Source organism: Acanthopagrus latus, chromosome 12 (assembly GCF_904848185.1).
Source record: "Acanthopagrus latus isolate v.2019 chromosome 12, fAcaLat1.1, whole genome shotgun sequence".
NCBI lineage: Eukaryota > Metazoa > Chordata > Actinopteri > Spariformes > Sparidae > Acanthopagrus > Acanthopagrus latus.
In genome coordinates this window covers 24627012-24644765 of record NC_051050.1, presented here as the reverse complement: position 1 = coordinate 24644765, position 17754 = coordinate 24627012, and the positions used below count along the sequence as shown (strand labels likewise).

Sequence of the window (17754 nt, the reverse complement as noted above, 5' to 3'; positions counted from 1 at the left end):
TCTCTCCGTCTATCCAGGTTTTCTATAAACTGATCAATGTACAAGTTGTAAAGTCAGAGTTAGAACAGTGTGGAACTGAAGTGGCCTGTAGAGACGGACTAGTGAGTAGATGAGTCTCCGTGTTGCTGTGAGGACGTTTAATGTCCCCGACAACCTCTGTAGTCTCATTGTTAGCAACCGCTAACGGGAGAGCTTTATAATTAAACTGTGGGATATTTAATGATGTATTTCATGTTGCAGACCAAGATGTCTTCAGCATGTGGGAAACACAAACCTTACTTCACATATTTGACTGAAACACAATTTAAAAAAACCTCCCAGACTTTGAGACGAGGAAGCTGGATGTGCTAACATGCTAACTGACACGACACCAGCTCTGCTCTCCGTTGTCACTTCCTGGATGTCTTCATCTTCCGATTGCTCAATAAAGATTCCGTCTTAACATCATCGAGGTTTAAATGAATGAATCTTGAACACAGAATCATCAGAGGAGAAAAGGAGTCGACCAACACAGAGTCTCTTTAAAAGCTGCTCTTTTTATTTTATCTACTTCTTAAAAAAAAAAAAAAAAAAAAAAAAAAAAGAGGGCTGGTGAAGGGCCGCATCACTGCATTTTTTTCACTATGCTAAATTTCAGTTCTTGCATGCAGTGAAAATAAAAATGTACAAGTGAGACAACGCAATAAATTAGCATATAATTTACATTTGAAAAAAAAATTAGTAACAGTGTACCAACATTAATACTGAATATAAAATATAAGCAAAATAATCACGATGCTTTTTTTTTTTTTTTCATTTCTCTTGCACTTTAGGTACAGGTATAAGCAATGTGACATTCAAACATCCGAGTTCACAGCAATGAGTACCAGTTTGATTGATTTCACTTCTCGTTTTATTTCTGGAGGCTCCCGTTCTCTCGCTCTCTCTCTCTCTCTCCCAGCAGACGAGTCAGTCCTGGTTTCAGTCCACCGTCCTTCTCCAACTGCCTCATTCAAGGTTTTGGTAACCGATAAAAAACAAAAACAAAAAAAATCTGCTCGACATGTCATACTGAAGGTGGCTACAGAAAAAGTAGCAGCAGCAAAATTAAAAAAAAAACAAATTAGTTGTTAACAGCTTCGATGAGATTGTTGCACACTCCTGCGTCGTCGTCGTCTCTCGGGTTTCTCCTCGGCGTTCCCTTTCACGACCCCGACGCCGGCACGAGGGATCGGTTACAACTGGGGCGAGCGTCCATTTTTTTTTTTTTTTGTTGGTAGCACAAACAACAATACAAAACGGATAACAATGAACATTTTCCCAGTGTGAGGTATAAAACAGATACATACTAAAAAACAAAAACAAAAAAAAAACAAACAAAAAAAACCCAATAACATGACCAGCATTTACCAGCAGAGAAATCTGACAAGGACATTATTTCATATTGTTTGGATCCAGCCTGACGTGGAAGCACACTGGAGGAGAGGGTCTGAATGGAAGCACCCACTCGATAGCACCAGAAGCCTGGGAAGGCTGTAACCCCTCGGGGAGCAGAGCGGGAGGGAAAGAGGAGGTAAACACTGAACTCCATGGAAATAAAAAAAAAAAAAAAAAGGAGAAGCACCATCGAGTTGGCTGAGAGGGAAGAGGGGAGGTAACGTTATCTGGAGTGTGTGTGAAGCCTGGATACGTCTGGCAACGATGTGTGTGCGCTCAGAGGAATAGTTTAGGGAAATGCGTCTATTTACCGAAGATGGATACCACTCTCACGCCGCGTGACGTTAGCTTAGCTTAGCACAAAGACTTGGCAGCAACACTGAGTAGCGCTTCTTAACACTTCATGTTGGTTGTGTGGGATTTAGAAATTAAATGGGGGGAAAAATATCAAGCAAATTCAAAATTTGCAAAAACAAGAAAATGTGAAAAATGAGGCTCGTCTCCGTCAACTGCTGCGGAGCGACAAAACGAGGTCACGCAAAAAAGTATTTACGTCAGAAAAATAGTAGAAGAAGCAGTGGCACTTTGAATGGGAAACAAACTTTTTTATTTTCGTACCGCTAATAAACCTCAAGAAGACGAAGAAGAGATGTAATAAGGAGGGAAACCACCTCGAGGGATTTTGCTTCCGTTCTCTGACGACATGAAAGTGGTATCGAACTTTTTACCTAATTCTCGGCATCACGGCAGATAAACGCATCTCCCAAAAAATGATCAAACTAGTCCTTTAACTCCTGATCAGCGCTGAAACACAGACACATGACCGACGTCTGATTAGATAATCATCCGGCTTAAAGAAACAGTGACTGCAGTGTGATTCCGATGAACAAGCTGCTTCGTAGAAAATGCTCCTTCAAAACGAATCCTTCAAAAGCTGAACTGAGAGCTCCTCCCCGGATGTTTCCTGAAAGGCTCGTTTGGTGACAGTGTGTGTTTTTTTTTGTTTTAAAGTGGCCCAGGCATCTGACGATATCTTCATACTACGTTTGGACTGATCACTGACGCCGGGTCGTCTTTGATTTGTTAGGAACTAAGGCACCCGTCTGGGGGGGAGAAAAGGAAAAAGCGATTCAAAGATCCTCCTCTAACCACGCGGTAACTTTCTGGTCCTGGATTAACATCATATATAATATACAAATCCTTACAGTATATAAGGGTTTAACGTATGTTACAGTATGTAATATTCTCATTCCAGCACAGAGACGTTGAATATGAATTCAATCACATTACATTCCCTTCCATGACAGTAGGCTACTATCTGACACAAACGTGATCAGAGGACAAAATCTCAGCTCTGTTTGGAATCGTACAATAAATATACAGTACACTGATCGGGTTTCTCTGTCGTATTTGAGCGGTAACTTGGCAAAAGTATTTACACGGAAAAGTGCACCGAAGCCAAAAAAAAATGTCTGCCTGCCAATAGCACCATCACAGTCGTCCCAACGACGGGAGGAGTCCCGACGCCGTCCCCGAGCGAGGATCCTCCCCTCCGTCCGTCCGTCTCCGGGTCCATCCTCTGCCAGCGATGTGTGTCCAGCACTTTGGATTCATACAACAACAAACAACAAAGGAAGACTAACAATGATATTAATTATTATTATTATAATAAAAATAACATCACCAACAAATAATCTTCCGAGTTCCACTTCACAGAAGTGAAAAATTAAAGAAAAAAAAATAATAATAATACAGTTTGTGTCAGCGTTACGGGCTGAGCAGTGGTTTGGGTTCCACCACGATGGAGGGTCGGAGGATCGACTGGTGGGGAAATCTTCTCCTCACCAGCGCCGATCCGGAGGTTTGTTTGTCAGTCCGCCCTGTTTTTCTTCTTCTTCTCTCCCTTTTCAGTGCCGTGTCAGCCTCCCTCCATCTTTTTCTCTCTGGCCTCGTCTCTCTCTGTCGCTGCGTCTCGCTCTTCCTCTCCCGGGTCAGTGGCCCTGGCAGGTTTTGCAGCACATCTGTCTGAAGTACGCACGGCTGCAGAACTTGAACTTCAGCACCAGCGGGCAGTAGGCCACTTTGTTTACATCTTTGCATTCTGGCGAGAGAGAGAAGAGCGAAGAAGAATTCAGTTAAAGCAGCTGCGAGGAACTTTCACTTTGTTGTGTTGATTCTGGCGGCCGCTGTGGACAGAAGCAGTACGAGCAGCGTGTGACGCAAAAGTTACTGGTTGCAAGAGGCAGGAAATTATAATTTATTGGTATTGCTTGATATCGTGCATCCCTAGTTTTAATCATCTGAGGGATGGCTTTGTCTCGTGTGCACAAGACAAGAATGAAAACTTGTGCGGTACGTTTCAGCTGCGCTGTGGTGCGACACGAGAGGCGCCGACTGGGCCGAACCTGCTGCAGGAGGGCTGGTGCATCTCCCTCAACAGAATCCAACTCTGCAACTATACTTGGATGCAGAGACAGATTCTGGCCTCGTTCACTAACTGGGCTATCTGCCATCCCTACACACACACACACACACACACACACACACACACACACACACACACTCTGCTTGCTGGATGCCGGACAGGCAGCGCTCTAAATGCCTTATCACGATCAGAGTGTCTTCCCTTATTAGGCTTTGGCCCTCGGCCTCCGCAGAGCCAAATGAAACGAGACGTTGCCTCACTGCTGTCCGTAAAGGAACAATTAGCCTACAGCTAATCCCATTAGCCGGCCTGTAAACGCTGCTCACGTTTTCCATTCAGGCTAATCGAAAGGGGCCCTTCTCGATGCATCTGAATAGCCATCCATCATGTGTAAGTGTATATGGAGGGCTGAGCTGTTTCGCTCTGACCAGGAGCCAACCTCGCTGGAAAGATTAATGTAGCTGGCAAAGTGTGGAGGAGTGTGTCATCCAAGTGTGTTTAGGTCAAAGTAGAACAGCGAGGATGAAGATGGAGACAGTTTATAACCTTTTTCAACTGGAGCTCGGTGTGAAAGCGGCTCACGTACGGCACAAACCATCTGTCTCTGCATCGGGAGGAAGCTGCGCTCTCTGAACGCGATGGCGGACTCATTGTGTCATCTTACCGTCGCCGTTGGAGATGGGGGTGGCGTCGCACTTGCTCTCGCACTGCTGCATGGTGGTGGGTCGGAGGGACTCTGCGCACTCGTTCGACGGCTGCCCGGTGTAGGACAGACACTGCACCGTCCTCATCTGCTGGCCCAGACCGCACTGGGCCGAACACTGCAACACAGAACACCAGAGTTAAACTGTGCACGAGTTCAGACAGCTGGACTTTAACAAGGAACTGAGGACCGTGTTTCCCTGTGTGACCCTGACAGACACACACACTCAGAGTAATCCCCGCACACACACACACACACACACACACACGCACACACACACACGCACACGCCACACGACTTGATCCAATCAACCAATCATCAGGGCCCGGAGGCAGCGGGCAGACAGTCACCTTCTCCTCAGTCTGATTCAGCCGGCTGCCTCTCAGTGACTCTGTTTCCTAACTCGGAGGAACCGGGTCAACTGTCGCTCACGAGGTTTTTCTCGTGCAGCAGAGAGACGGAAACAGAAAAGTGTCTCTCGCTTTCTTCCTCTCTGATTCTCGTCAGACTCTTCTGAGCTGAGCAACAAGCTGAGAGATGCAGGAGAATCATTTCAGATGCAGTTATGAGTCTTTTATATTTCACCTGTACGTCAAAAGTCACTGAAAATAAACTCATTTGATTTCTTAAACCTGTTTATCCACTTATTTATTGATAACTATGAATGTTTGCAGTGTTCATATCATTATTCTCAGCACTGCCGTCTTATTTAGGATTTATTTACTTCCAATCATTTGAGTATTTAACAGTGTTGGCTCTTAAATAAAGCAACACAGAGATGCTTGTAGCGCGTCGTGTGAGATGCGACTGTTCGATGGACTCGTCGTTGATCATGGAACAAAAAGGAGGAAACACTTGTTAATGTTCACCTGCGTTTCTTCTTCTATCGACACGCCAGCTGTTATAAAAACTCAAGTTCTGAAAAAAGTTCTGTGGGCGATCATAAAAACTTCTTCGCAGAATTTAAAACACTAAAAAAAACAAAGTAAGAAAGAAAGAGTCCAAAAACAATCACTGCCAACACACTTTTGGCAAAACACACTGTGCGGTGAGACAGCACACACCTGTCAGCCACCATGAGTGTGTGATGTGAACCCAGCCTGCAGCGAACGCCGCCCCGCCCCGCTGACGACGGAGCTACCAGGCTTTCTGTCACCTTCACTGATCCTCCGCGGCCGCCTCAGATCAGCGCGCCCGCATGTCATCCCTTCCCAATTAGAGCGCCTTTATTAGGACCCGCTGCTGGCCATGACAGATGGCGTACGTCAATGGTGCGACTTAAGTGGGATTTGAACCGGTGACCTTTTGGCCTGGGAGAGCAGCAGCTCGGTAGCTGGCAACAATCTCGCCTTTCTGACGCATCGAGGGCGGCGAGGGACCGGAGCAGCGAGGGCGAAGCTTGTAATTACAGCCAAAAAAAAAAAAAACACAGAGAGGGAGAGAGCTGCACACACACACACACACACACACACACACACACACACACACACTCACTCACTCACTCAGACATCTGCAGCGCATGAGAAAGTGCTGTGTATGACTCCAGCTGTTGCTCTTCGAGGTATTAACCTCGGCTCGGCGTGACGAGGAGTCGCTCTTTGATGGCCGCGCTCAGGTTATCAGTCAGCTCGGCTTTGTTTACGCCTGTTATTGGCACCGATTGAATTGTAAATGTGTGTTACTGATGTTTGTGCGCGTGTGAACACACATGTGGCCGTTACGAGGAGAAGCCGAGGGAGAGCTGCGACCTAGACTGCCTGACTCTTGACCTTTGACCTCTGACCTCAGAGCTACAGCCATGACATCACCTCCACCGGAGCGACGACACCGTCCTCTAAACACCAGAGCGCTCTGTTTAAACTTCCACTTTACGCTGAATTATTAACAAATCCGACAAAATAACAAGCCGTACTTTTTGTAGATACAGCTCCGCTCTGACGCACGTTTTCTGGCGCCCGCGCAGCAACATGAGTCAGCTGTGTTGTAAAGTGTTCAACAGCTCTGCTGAGCGCACTAAGTCATGTCAGGGTGAGCCCAAGAATGCTACTCCTCGCTCTTCGTCTGAATCGTGTTCCTGGAAGTGATCGAGGGGCCTGGACGAGGCAGAGATAAACTTCAAACATTCAGGGGGATGTTACTGCCACTGATCACACACACACACACACACGCACACACACACACACACACACACACACACACACACACACACACACGCACGTCACAGTCCGGCATGTGTGTCATCCAGGTGTAAATTATATTAACCATTCACCAACACATGGAATCTATCTGTGCACCGTTTGTTTCCTTTTAAAGGATTAACCAGCAGACTGTCGTTCAGGAGGGTTAAAGGAAGAGTTCGCCAAATATACTGAAGCTTCAGTCTTCATCATCTCCTCCATCGTCCAAGTCTCTGGAAGCCCCGTGATCCCAAATATGATTATTTTTAGTGGTTTAGTATTAAGATCTGCGTTGTATCTTTAGCGAACACTGTCTTAAGTGGGAACACAAGCTAGAGATTTGAACGGAGATGGTTTTTTTCTAAAGATAATAATAATCCAGTCATGATCTCCTCACCTCTCTGCTGATGGAAGGTCGGATCATTTTTTTTCGACCACAAAATACCAAACTGATGTGAGAACATGTTATTTACATCTTTCTTTAAGCTGACATCTTCACTGTAGCGGCTAAAAGTGTTAACGGGAACGGTTGAAAACGTATTTGCAGATCACTTCGGTGTCTCAGGGATTCCAGAGACTTGGACGAGCTGCATGGAGCCACTTCCTGTTGTTTTTATTTAAATTTTAAATCTCCAGCTACTTCAGCTGTTTAGCAGAACGCTGCAACTCTGTTTTAACATGAAGCTCCAGAAATGTTTTGTGGACTTCGACACTTACTGGCTGAACTGTTCCTTTACGTTTAAAGAAAAAGCTTCTCAGGTGTGATGTGCAGGAGGTGCGGTCCTACCTGTCCCCATTCACCGGGGATCCAGCGTGGAGGAGGACAGCGTCCTAAACTGCAGCGGATTCGGACCGGAGGTTTGTTGTGGCTCGGGCAGTGGGCGGGCGGGAAGGTCTTGGTCAGGTCGCTGCTCTTACACAGGGCGATGCGGTGCTTGAAGCCGGGGCCACATTTAGGTGTGCACTAAACAGACAGGAAGAGGTGTTCAGGGGAACTTCTCCACCGCGGCACAATGAGCCGAGGCACGTTCAGGATCTCGCCTCACCTCTGACCAATCCAGGGTGACCCACTTGGGCGGGCAGGACTGGTTGTTGCAGGACTCTTGTTCGATTGGGCGGTGAGTCAGACAGTGGGTGTCCTCCAGCGTCTCCTCCTCAGCAGGTCCGATCTTCCTGATGCACAGAACCGTCCTCGTCCTCATCCCGCCGTCACACGTCTTCCCGCACTCGGACCAGTCGCCAATGAACCACCTGGAGGAGGGAAAACATAAAAAAACTGTGAGTGACGTCCTGCAACTCTCCTGTTCTCTCTGTGAGTGCTCGACTCCCTGCGGTTTCTTCATTACCAAACAGGCTTTGGAAATGAGCTGGAGTGTAAAATCACATTATGGCTCTGTACATCTGAGTGACTTCATCAAGGTTGGATTAACTAAAAAGGGCAGAGCGGGAAAAAAAAAAAAAGCCTCCGGACATCAAACGTCTCTGATACCAGCCCAAACATGAAACGTGTCCGTAGAAGCCAAAGTTTGTACCGAATCATTTAATTCTTTCATCAAACTGGAGCTTCAACAATTAGTCATTGTACAGACGAGTATCTTCTATCTTGAATGTGAGGATTAGCTGAGTCTTTTTTTTGTTTTTTGTGACGTTTCCTTCTGTGTGGTGATGCAGAAATAAAACAGTTCGAACAGGTAAAACTGCTCACAACAAGGTCTGTGGATTAACCAGGTCATGATTTCTGGACGGGGACATCGTCGATGTCAAACAAGAAGGATAAATAAAACTGGAGGTGAGAGGAAAACTGTATTTTTGATTTTGAGGTGATCTGCCGTGCCGCTGAGCTTCTGACCTCCATAAAATTGGATCGACCTTATTCAACTCTTTGTCTACAGACTCGAATATCATAAAAACTGTCGAGACAACAGCCCTCCAAACACGTCCAGCCTGTGAGATATTACATCATCTGCAGGAATGTATACAGAATTAACAACGTGTTCAAACATCTGTGTTAGCTTTCATTACCCGGGCTCATAAAACCCGGCCGATTCTAAAACAATCGTGTTTACACGGTCGGCGTTACTCGGCCTTTTTCCTGAGGCTGCAGAGGGTGTTTGCCTTCGTAACAGACACAAATGTCACGTGTGCACGGTAACTCAACACACACACACACACACACACACTGCAACAGCCTTCAACTGCTAATCAAAACAAATGAGACACCACAAGTCTGCGTCCACTGGATACAGATGTGAAAATAAATAACTGCGGACTGAAGTCTGACAGTATGAAAACAAATGACCCCTCATGCAGCACATTTATGATACTGTCATTGTTTTTGGCTGAGAGACGCCGACACTCATCGTCAGATCGTCTGAATCTAATTAATGCATTTAATCCCACTTTTTCCAGACGTGATTGAAGCGAGGTCTGGCCGACGCTTCCAGCCACGGTGTGTGTGTGTGTGTGTGTGTGTGTGTGTGTGGCTCGCAGACATTTGGCCACCGAACACAAGTTCATATTGCACCTGTGTACGTGTGCGTTACCCCCTCGAGGATCGGCGGCGAAGCCAAAACAATCAAAACACAGGTGGTCATTTTCAAGGGGCTCTAATTTTTGGCACGAGGCAAAACACTGAAAATAGTTAACATATGAAGTTATAAATCACCGCCTGTTTTATTTTATTATTTTCTTCCAAACACAGCTCACAAACCAGAGTGCGTCGGAGGCGGATTAATAATATCGTGAGTCAGGCTCTTTTTTAACTTAAAGCTGCTTTGCTTAATATTTATATGCGATCAGATGTCGGTGTGTGGTGTGAACGGTGACACGGTCGTTCCTCAGCTCCACCATGAACGTGTTATTTAGACCTGGACGCTGCGGAGACACTCGACCTTGTCTCAATTGTTTTTTTTCCCAGCAGCCACCTGCGAGAAATTCCACAACAGCCCAGAAAGTATTTTCCCCAAAGAAAACTTTTGCCAGGACGCGTCGAACTACAAACGAGGTCGATTATGCCTCTGAGACAAAATATCAATAGTGAAAGATGCTGAAATCTCAGCGCGACGCACTCTGGAGGACAGGGCTCGGTGTTGCAGTCTCTCTGGTTCTCTGGATGTTTGCTGTCCGGGTCGCAGTAGCTGTTCTGGACCACCGAGTTGTCATCCAGCCTCTTACACACCACTTCCTGCTTCTGGGAACCTGCAGAGAGGGGAAGAGAGAGAGAGAGAGCGATCAATAACGAGATCTCTCTCGCCCAGCGGATTAAACCCCACCACCTCCACCTCCAACCCGCCCCAGAAACATGGAGGCCGGCGGCCGTCGTGTCGGGCGCTCGCTGTGTTTGAGCGGCGACGGTATCGCTTTCAGCCTGTAGTAAATCCAGACATGTAAATTCCTGATTCTTTGCAGGATATCTTGGCAAATCACTTTTACAGAGCAGAGAGTTCTTTACTTTGGCTTCTGACGGAGAGAGCGAGGGCTACCGTATCAGTGTCACACCTCCCACTGGGTGTGTGTGTGTGTGTGTGTGTGTGTGTGTGTGTGTGTGTGCCATACCAACTCAGAAAGGGGTTGTTTGGGCCCTCGTGGGACGTATCCCACAGCAGACTTGTCTGGCAGCTGTAATGAGATATGTGTGTGTGTGTGTGTGTGTGTGTGTGTGTGTGTGTGTGTGTGTGTGAAATATAGAAAATCTGCCCATCTGTGCTCGAAATGTGAAATACAGTTTGGAGGAGCGGAGCGAGGCATGGGGTAAAAGTAGTTTTGGGTTGTCAGGCTGTCAGAAGGTGTTTTTTTCACGGGTTTTATTGCCGCAGTGAAAACAAAATTCAACAACGCTCGATGATTAGCGGAGCTCGCAGCGTCTGATGGGACGGTGATTAAATAACATCTCGCTGATTTAAAGCTCCGCGCAGGCACAGGCGCAAATTAGATCATCTGGGTCAATAATGCAAAGGCATGTTTACAACGGTGGAAGGCCGTGTGTGTGTGTGTGTGTGTGTGTGTGTGTGTGTGTGTGTGTGTGTGCTTCCTCATCTAAGGAATGGATTCAAACTGCTGCTCAGGACTTGGAAATCCTTCCTTTACAGAAACCCACATGCTTATTCAGTCATGCTTTTACAAAATATTACAAACCCGTCCAGGCCACACTTGACAACTGGGAAGAAACACTATTTATTGTTACATGAAACCCATTGCTTTTGGGCTAAAAGGTTTGGTTTAGTCATTCTTGAGGCCTTGGTCAACATTTCAATGCGGTTTCAGATTCTGAATGTTTGACTCTGCAGGACGAGAAGAGGAGCGACTCTGCGCGCCGCTCTGGTAAACCAGAAGCTATGCAGAGCAGCTCATTCACAGAAATTACACCATATTCATTACGCCGGGCTAAAATATGGAAAATATACATATTGAATTTATTAGAGGGCTCAATCTCCAGCTGTAAAGTAATGATTTTGAATCGCCAATTATGATACTGGGTTTCCACACGCTGCTCCTCAGCGCTCGTGTAATTACTGGTTGGGGAAGATTTACAGAATGACACACAGAAGATATGAAGCATTACATATTTGAGACTGTCAGAAATATTCAAGGGGAATTTAAAACACCCGCAGTGTGTTTTGGTACTCAACACCAAAATGCTTGGGGGTGCTTTTTTTTTTTTCTTCTTCTAAAAAGGCGACTTGAGCTCAGCAGAAGGTCGACACGGAGAAGACGGATCGTCTTAGTTTAATAAGTTGTGCAGCCGCTTTATAAAGTCAACGTCATGAGGCGAAACAGAGAAGAAGATGAAGGCTGAACCTTCTGACAGGAGGAGATTCAACGCAGAGTAAATGAATGCATGGACGTTTTGTTCTGACACCAACATCAGAAATAACTCCAGCGCCTCCTGAAATGCTCCAATAATTAATTTACGGTGCTGCTTCTCCTGCTTGCATCTTGTTTCTGCTGTGTACATGCGCTTATTAATTCTCCTGCATTAAGATGTTTTATTATGTCTGTCAGAACCTTATAATGAGTAAAATTACAAGAAAGCATTCATCAAACCCCAAAAAAACCTTTGCACAAAACCATGAAATGTGTTATTTCATGACACATTTATGAAAATCTTATCCATCCAGACCCTTGATGCAACTTGTGTGAGTATTGTTCAGTTGTTAAGAAATAATAAGTATAGATGTAAATATTCTTAAAAGCACTGATATGGGCTCGGTGCTCGTTACTGGGATGGAAGAACTCTTATTAGTCTCCTTCCACCTTCACTGGAAACAGGTTTAGCATATAATAACAACAAACATGAAGCACTTTGTGAAACTTCTGCTCAACTTTCAGCTAAATTTAGTTCCCAGCTGGAGAAAGCACGACTGAGTAAACAGTGAAAATGAAAGTGGACACCCTCAGGTTCCTGTCAGCACCTTCCACACTGGCGAGGCTGCTGCTGTGTTTCTGTGACCGTTATAAAGAGTCCAGAGGAAACACGCTGCAGAGAGAAAGGTTCCGGCGCTGACTCACCTCCAGAGCAGGTAGCCGAGCACTCGGACCAGGGCAGGTGGTGCCAGGAGAAGCCCACCTCGTTGTCACCACTGCCGGTGCGCTGGATGGGCACGTTGAACTTGTAGCGTATTCCCATGTTCTGTTCCTGAAGGAGAACCTGCAGACGGGGCGGCACACAGAGAGAAACAGGAAGAGGAAGAAGAGCAAGAAGAAGAAGAAGAAAAGGAAGGACACGAAGAAGAATAAGAAGGTATATTCACTAATATATTTGTGTTCTGTATGAAAACAAATGAAGGAAAATTATAATAACAACTACATCTGAGTCAAATTAGCATTTATAAGGAGTTGTGTTGTGTTTCATGCTCGTTACGGCTCCGTTTTGGTCTCCTCCAACTCTTCTTCATCCACTTTATACTTACGTACGCTCAGATAGTGTGCAGCTTTGAGAGCTTTAGCTGCAGGTTTGAAAACCAAAACAAGGAGCTGAAAGGTGCTAAAAAGCGTGGACGAGTCATCCCTCTCACATTAAATACAGTCATCTGAGTCGTTGTTAAAGGAAACGTTCACCTAAAAATGAGTCAACATCCAGTTTCATGGTCCAAAAAACATGTTTGAACAAAAAGTTTCCAGCGTCTTCAGTCGTTTAGCAGAACGCTGCAACTCTGTTTTACTGTGAAGCTCCAGAACTGTTCTGTGGACGACGACACTTCACCTGACTTTATATCATCAGGAGGAGGAGACAGATTTAATTTTTGTTCATGGCAGCTTCAAACGCTGTCTGACTGGATCCGTGAGGGATCTGGTGGGTTTTTATATCAGCCTGCTCGACGCAGAGGGAGATCGAGGCAGTCAGACTTTGCAAGCCGCAGAGAAATGGCCAGCGGTGGAGTGGCCGCTTGCTCGTCTGTGTGGTCTGGTATTTTCAGCGTTCATTTTCAGGCAGAAACCACCGAGTGTTACGACAAGAAAACGCTCTGTTGCCTCACATGGACACACAAACATGCAGCAGAGGAAAAGGGGCATTCACTGTTTTACACGAACAAGATAATAACAGCGCGGACGCTGACATTGTTGGCGCGGATTTAAAAACAGCTTTCTTCTGGCTTTCAACCCCCAAACCGCCGGCTGAGGGTCACCTGAGGTCAGCGCCCAGATGCTGAGTTCAAGACCGACACGGCATTTAAAGCACACAAACAGACGATTCAAACGGGATCAAACATTATAATATCTTTACGTTATTACCATGACAATCAGGTTTTCAGTGGTGGCTCCCAGCGCCTCTAAAGACTCGGGCTCGTCGGAGGGTCTCTTGTAGTGGAAGGCCGTCCCTGCGATGTCAAACTTCCGGGGCCAGTCGATGGTCCACGCGCCGTTGATGTAATAATCGTCCCCTTCAGATTTCAAAGCTGAGAAATCACAGAAGATAAGAAACACTTTTTAGAAACCAGAAGCAGACGAGACCGGCAGCAGGTGGAGGCAGTCACTGGGTGTGACGTCACTGTCGCTGTTCATCGTCATCGCCGCCATTTTTCTGCTGCCGCTGACGACTTCCTGTCTGACTACAGGCCGAGCAGACACGCCGCGCACACGCTGACTGTAAGCGAAGACATTCACGTGCAGCGACATGTACATACGTCTAATTTGGGAAGAGAAAGAAAACACGCTTCAGGTGAAAGCCTGGACGAGGCTCATGAATACCGCTCTGTCTGGTCGTCAAAGCAGAAGTCGGTCTCCAAGCACAACAGATCTGAAAATATCCACTTTCTGAGCGCTGAAATGAGGCCAAATTGAGGAGAAACGATCCAACCGCTCGCTATTCTGTCTGTTTGGCTCGTGGCTCTGCAGATTCCCCCTCCGCAGCATTCACGCAGATTAGATGAACAATAGTTTACTCCTCTTTAACATATCACAATCCCCCCCCTCGCGATAAATTCAATTTCAGCACATCTGGCACTCATTGTGAGCATTGTGATCTTGTTATTCTGAGCGGGGCAGTTTACACAAATCCCTCACCAACATGCCAGACTCCATTTTTATGTTGTCTCGCTTAGTTTTTAACTTTAATATAACATCTTTGCTGACCTAAATAGCAAAAAAAAAAAAAACCCATTAAAAAAAACACTCAAGACAATTGCAGCAGAAGAGAAAATATTATCTTTATCACAGAGGTCGCAGATGAAACTCATAACAATGTTACAAATTGCTTGGAAGGGAAAATCTCGTCCTGCACAAAAGCCAAAATTGCACTCTTTAAACTTTGATATATAGACATCATATCCCTCTAATCCTGGTGGACCAGGCAGCTGTCACCACGGCCCTATAAATCTGATGCGGCTCTCCGGTTCAAAGTGTAACTTAAGCCCTCCATCAACACCATCCGCTATAAATTCAACACGCCGTCACACGTCTCTCTCCTGTTAATGAAAAGACACAGGACGGGCTTAATTGAATCCGGTTGTTTGATTGTTTTGGGTCGGGCGCTGCCAGTGGTGCAAATAGTTTTTTGTTTAGTCTGGAACGGAGCAGATGAGTCTGGTGCCAAGATGGCCATCACATGTGTTAGGATTCAGGGTTGTGTGTGTTTTGATTTTTTACAGACTCGGTTTTACGGCTTGGCGTTTAGAGGCATCGGGAGATTAAAACGATGGCATCTTCTGTAATTTGCTTTCGACAGAGACGCGAGGAAATCCCAGGAAATGTGGTCGACACAGAACCGAACAGATAATGTGAAACAGCTTGAGGTCGCAAAAAAATCGCCAATTTTATCGCGCTGCAGCGAGCGACGGGGTCTGACAGTGAACACGACTGAACGAGAAGTGCACTAGTGAGCGAAATGCTACAAACAAAATGCTAAAATGCTGACATGACAGCGGTCCATAGCACGGTCGGGCTGCGTCCCACAAGACAGTAGTTAAAAAAACTAGTATGTCCCCTCAGAGTTGCCGTAGGGCCGCAGTGAGAACAGCAAGTGTTTGTTGAGACTCAGTTTCTGTTTCTTTTCTGTGAGCTGCTTTGTTTTTCCTCCCAATCGTTGCTATTTTATCCAGAAACTAAAACGTCGACCTCGTGGTGGCGCCGGAGGGAAAATCAGGGGATCATAAACGTCAGCGAGCTTCATCTTCTGGGGACCACGAGCATGAACGAGCTCGCTAAGTGCACGTTAGTCTGGTGATTCATGTGACCTGCGATCGTTTCGAGGTCGTCACTTACCGATGTAATTTTTCGACATGGCGAGCTCTTTGATCTCGATGTGGACCGAACCTTTCGGGATCTGAACCACCTCCATGTATCCTGCGAAGAAGACGAGAACAGGAGATCGTTAAAAATCAGACTCCCCTTTTCTTTCTCCCTCCTGATCTCATTTCTAGGAGGGTTTTTTTTTCTTCTTTTTTTTACAAGACAGTCCAGACAGAAAGTTACATATCATGTTCAGCAGGAGGACGTATAGAATAAATTCCAATTCGCCCAAAAAGGACAAAGCAGGAGGACAAAACAATCCCCTCCTTTTAAACAGTCACACACACATCGACACACACAGTATTTTTAGATGGTTTAGTCGCCATACCATAGAAGGAGAAATATGTTTTCTCTCCCCCCGCCGGCTCTCTATAGACGACCTCAGGCGAAAGCCGACACCGTGTCCCTATCTCTGCTCCTCGTCTCTTCTCTCCATGATGTAATTAATGGGAGAAATATTATGTTTTGATCTAAACTCTGACAACATCGTTCTAAATAGCCCCAAAACATATGTTCTGTCGGCGGGTGACAAAGGCAACACAGGCACGCTTCCATGAAAGATTATGTTTCCTGGCTTCAGGACAAAATGGACGATTTCTTCACTTTGAGTTTGTCACATGTGGTCATCAAATCTCTCCTCCTCCTCCTCACACTGAGCTGCTTTGTTACAGAAACCTGAGGCTGAACAGAACATCTCCAGTCCCTCGTCCTTGGAGAGTGAAGTGTTTTACCTCCTCTGGGCAGAGACTCGTTGAAGAGTCCCTCCGTGGCCTCGCAGGTGCTGCCGTCCCCTCCGCACACACGGCACCGATCTTCTTTAGCGTCGGAGCTCAGGATGTTGTCGCAGCCCACGTGCTGTGAAGCCGACAGACAGAGCCAGGGAACCAGAGTTAGCACTGATCGTATTCAGGAGATTTAACATGGATGTTAAGGGAACAGGCTTCATGAGCTTTGAAAAAGTGCAATAAGTAAGAATATGAGTTGAAAACATTTTAAGTGAAAGAGGCACTTTTTAAGATTCACCGTATTTTCGTTTTTGGGTCAAACTCATTTTCAGTGGTGTCTAGAGTGTCGACATAACATGAAACTCTGCTGGTAGCATCACCAGGGTCTCTACACACAGCTCAGCTGAACCACATGCACTCGACAGACAGACGTGTTGATCCCTGAGTACGTCTGGGCTGCCATGACGGCGGCGAGTGGAACAAGCTACTGCTAACATGAGCTGTTCAAAAACTTTCTTTTTAGTAACTCTGTGTACACAAACAATGTTGTCAGTGCTGGTGTTGATGTGTAGAGACCCTGGTGATTCTACCAGCAAAGTTTCATGTTGTGTCGAGACTTCTTACTGTTTTAAAAATAGAGATTTGGATGCTATAGTAAAAGTGCCCGTAGCACTCCCATTGAAAATGAGTTTGACCCAAAAACAAAAACACGGTAAATCTTAAAAGTGCCTCTTTCAAACGTAGAGAAATGTGAGGTCTCGTGTATTATGTTGCAGAGGAATCTACTGAAGCTAACATGCTAACCAGTTAGCCTGTTGCGATCCACAGCTCCTGCAGTGAAATAAACCTGTGAATGTTTATTATCATGTCTTGCTGATTAGCTAGCACCTTCAAAAGCTGACTGATTAATAAATTATATATCTCTGTCTGTACACCATCCTGCTGTCAGAGATACTCGACAGAACCAAATGTGTTTCAGTCCACCGCTGGCATATAATACATAATATATCAAATGTATTCAATAAAACAGCAGACTGATCCTTTAACACTTCCAACAGCTACACTGTGATCCAGCACATTACAGCTGTAGCTGCTAAAAAACTTGGCAGGTTTGTTTCATATCAAACACATGAGAAATCATAAAACACGATGTTTATACTAACCACTGGAACATGTAATAATGTGCTGGCTCCAAATTAACTTTATTAAGCCTGAAGCCCATTAAATCTTTATCTGAGCTCGATCTGCAGCGATTGCATCATCGTCGCTTAATTGGTAAAAAACCTCAGAGCGGCCGTGTTCAGCAGAATTTGACTGAAGCCAAAGATCCGAGTCGTTCCCTCTGCCAGGTGTTCACCTGTGTCAGTCTGCTGGTTTGTGTGATTACACAGAAGATACTGAACCACGAAACTTTAAAAAGGAGGATGAGTCCTGGCCCAGAATTGACCCTGTTAACTTTTGGTGCTGATCCAGATGGAGGGACGGATCCAGGAATCTTTTTTAAAAAATTTTTTATTCTCACTTTCTTTATCGCTGTGAGGTTTTTCACCGTATATTGTTGATTCTGCAGGAAATATTAGA

General features: G+C 45.7%; 1 protein-coding gene across 1 annotated transcript in view; it reads right to left on the bottom strand.

Moving 5' to 3' along the window:
• Positions 1–589: 589 nt before the first annotated feature.
• Positions 590–17754, bottom strand: part of adamts6 (ADAM metallopeptidase with thrombospondin type 1 motif, 6) — a 55076-nt gene continuing 37911 nt past the window's right edge. The window contains exons 17-25 of the mRNA XM_037118322.1: positions 16180–16303; positions 15422–15502; positions 13454–13617; positions 12230–12368; positions 9790–9919; positions 7768–7972; positions 7509–7685; positions 4506–4662; positions 590–3517 (exon numbers count right to left, since the gene is read on the bottom strand). Of these exons, the coding sequence (XP_036974217.1) occupies positions 3408–3517; positions 4506–4662; positions 7509–7685; positions 7768–7972; positions 9790–9919; positions 12230–12368; positions 13454–13617; positions 15422–15502; positions 16180–16303 (1287 nt within the window). The 3' untranslated portion in view covers positions 590–3407. The remainder of the gene's footprint in view (positions 3518–4505; positions 4663–7508; positions 7686–7767; positions 7973–9789; positions 9920–12229; positions 12369–13453; positions 13618–15421; positions 15503–16179; positions 16304–17754) is intronic.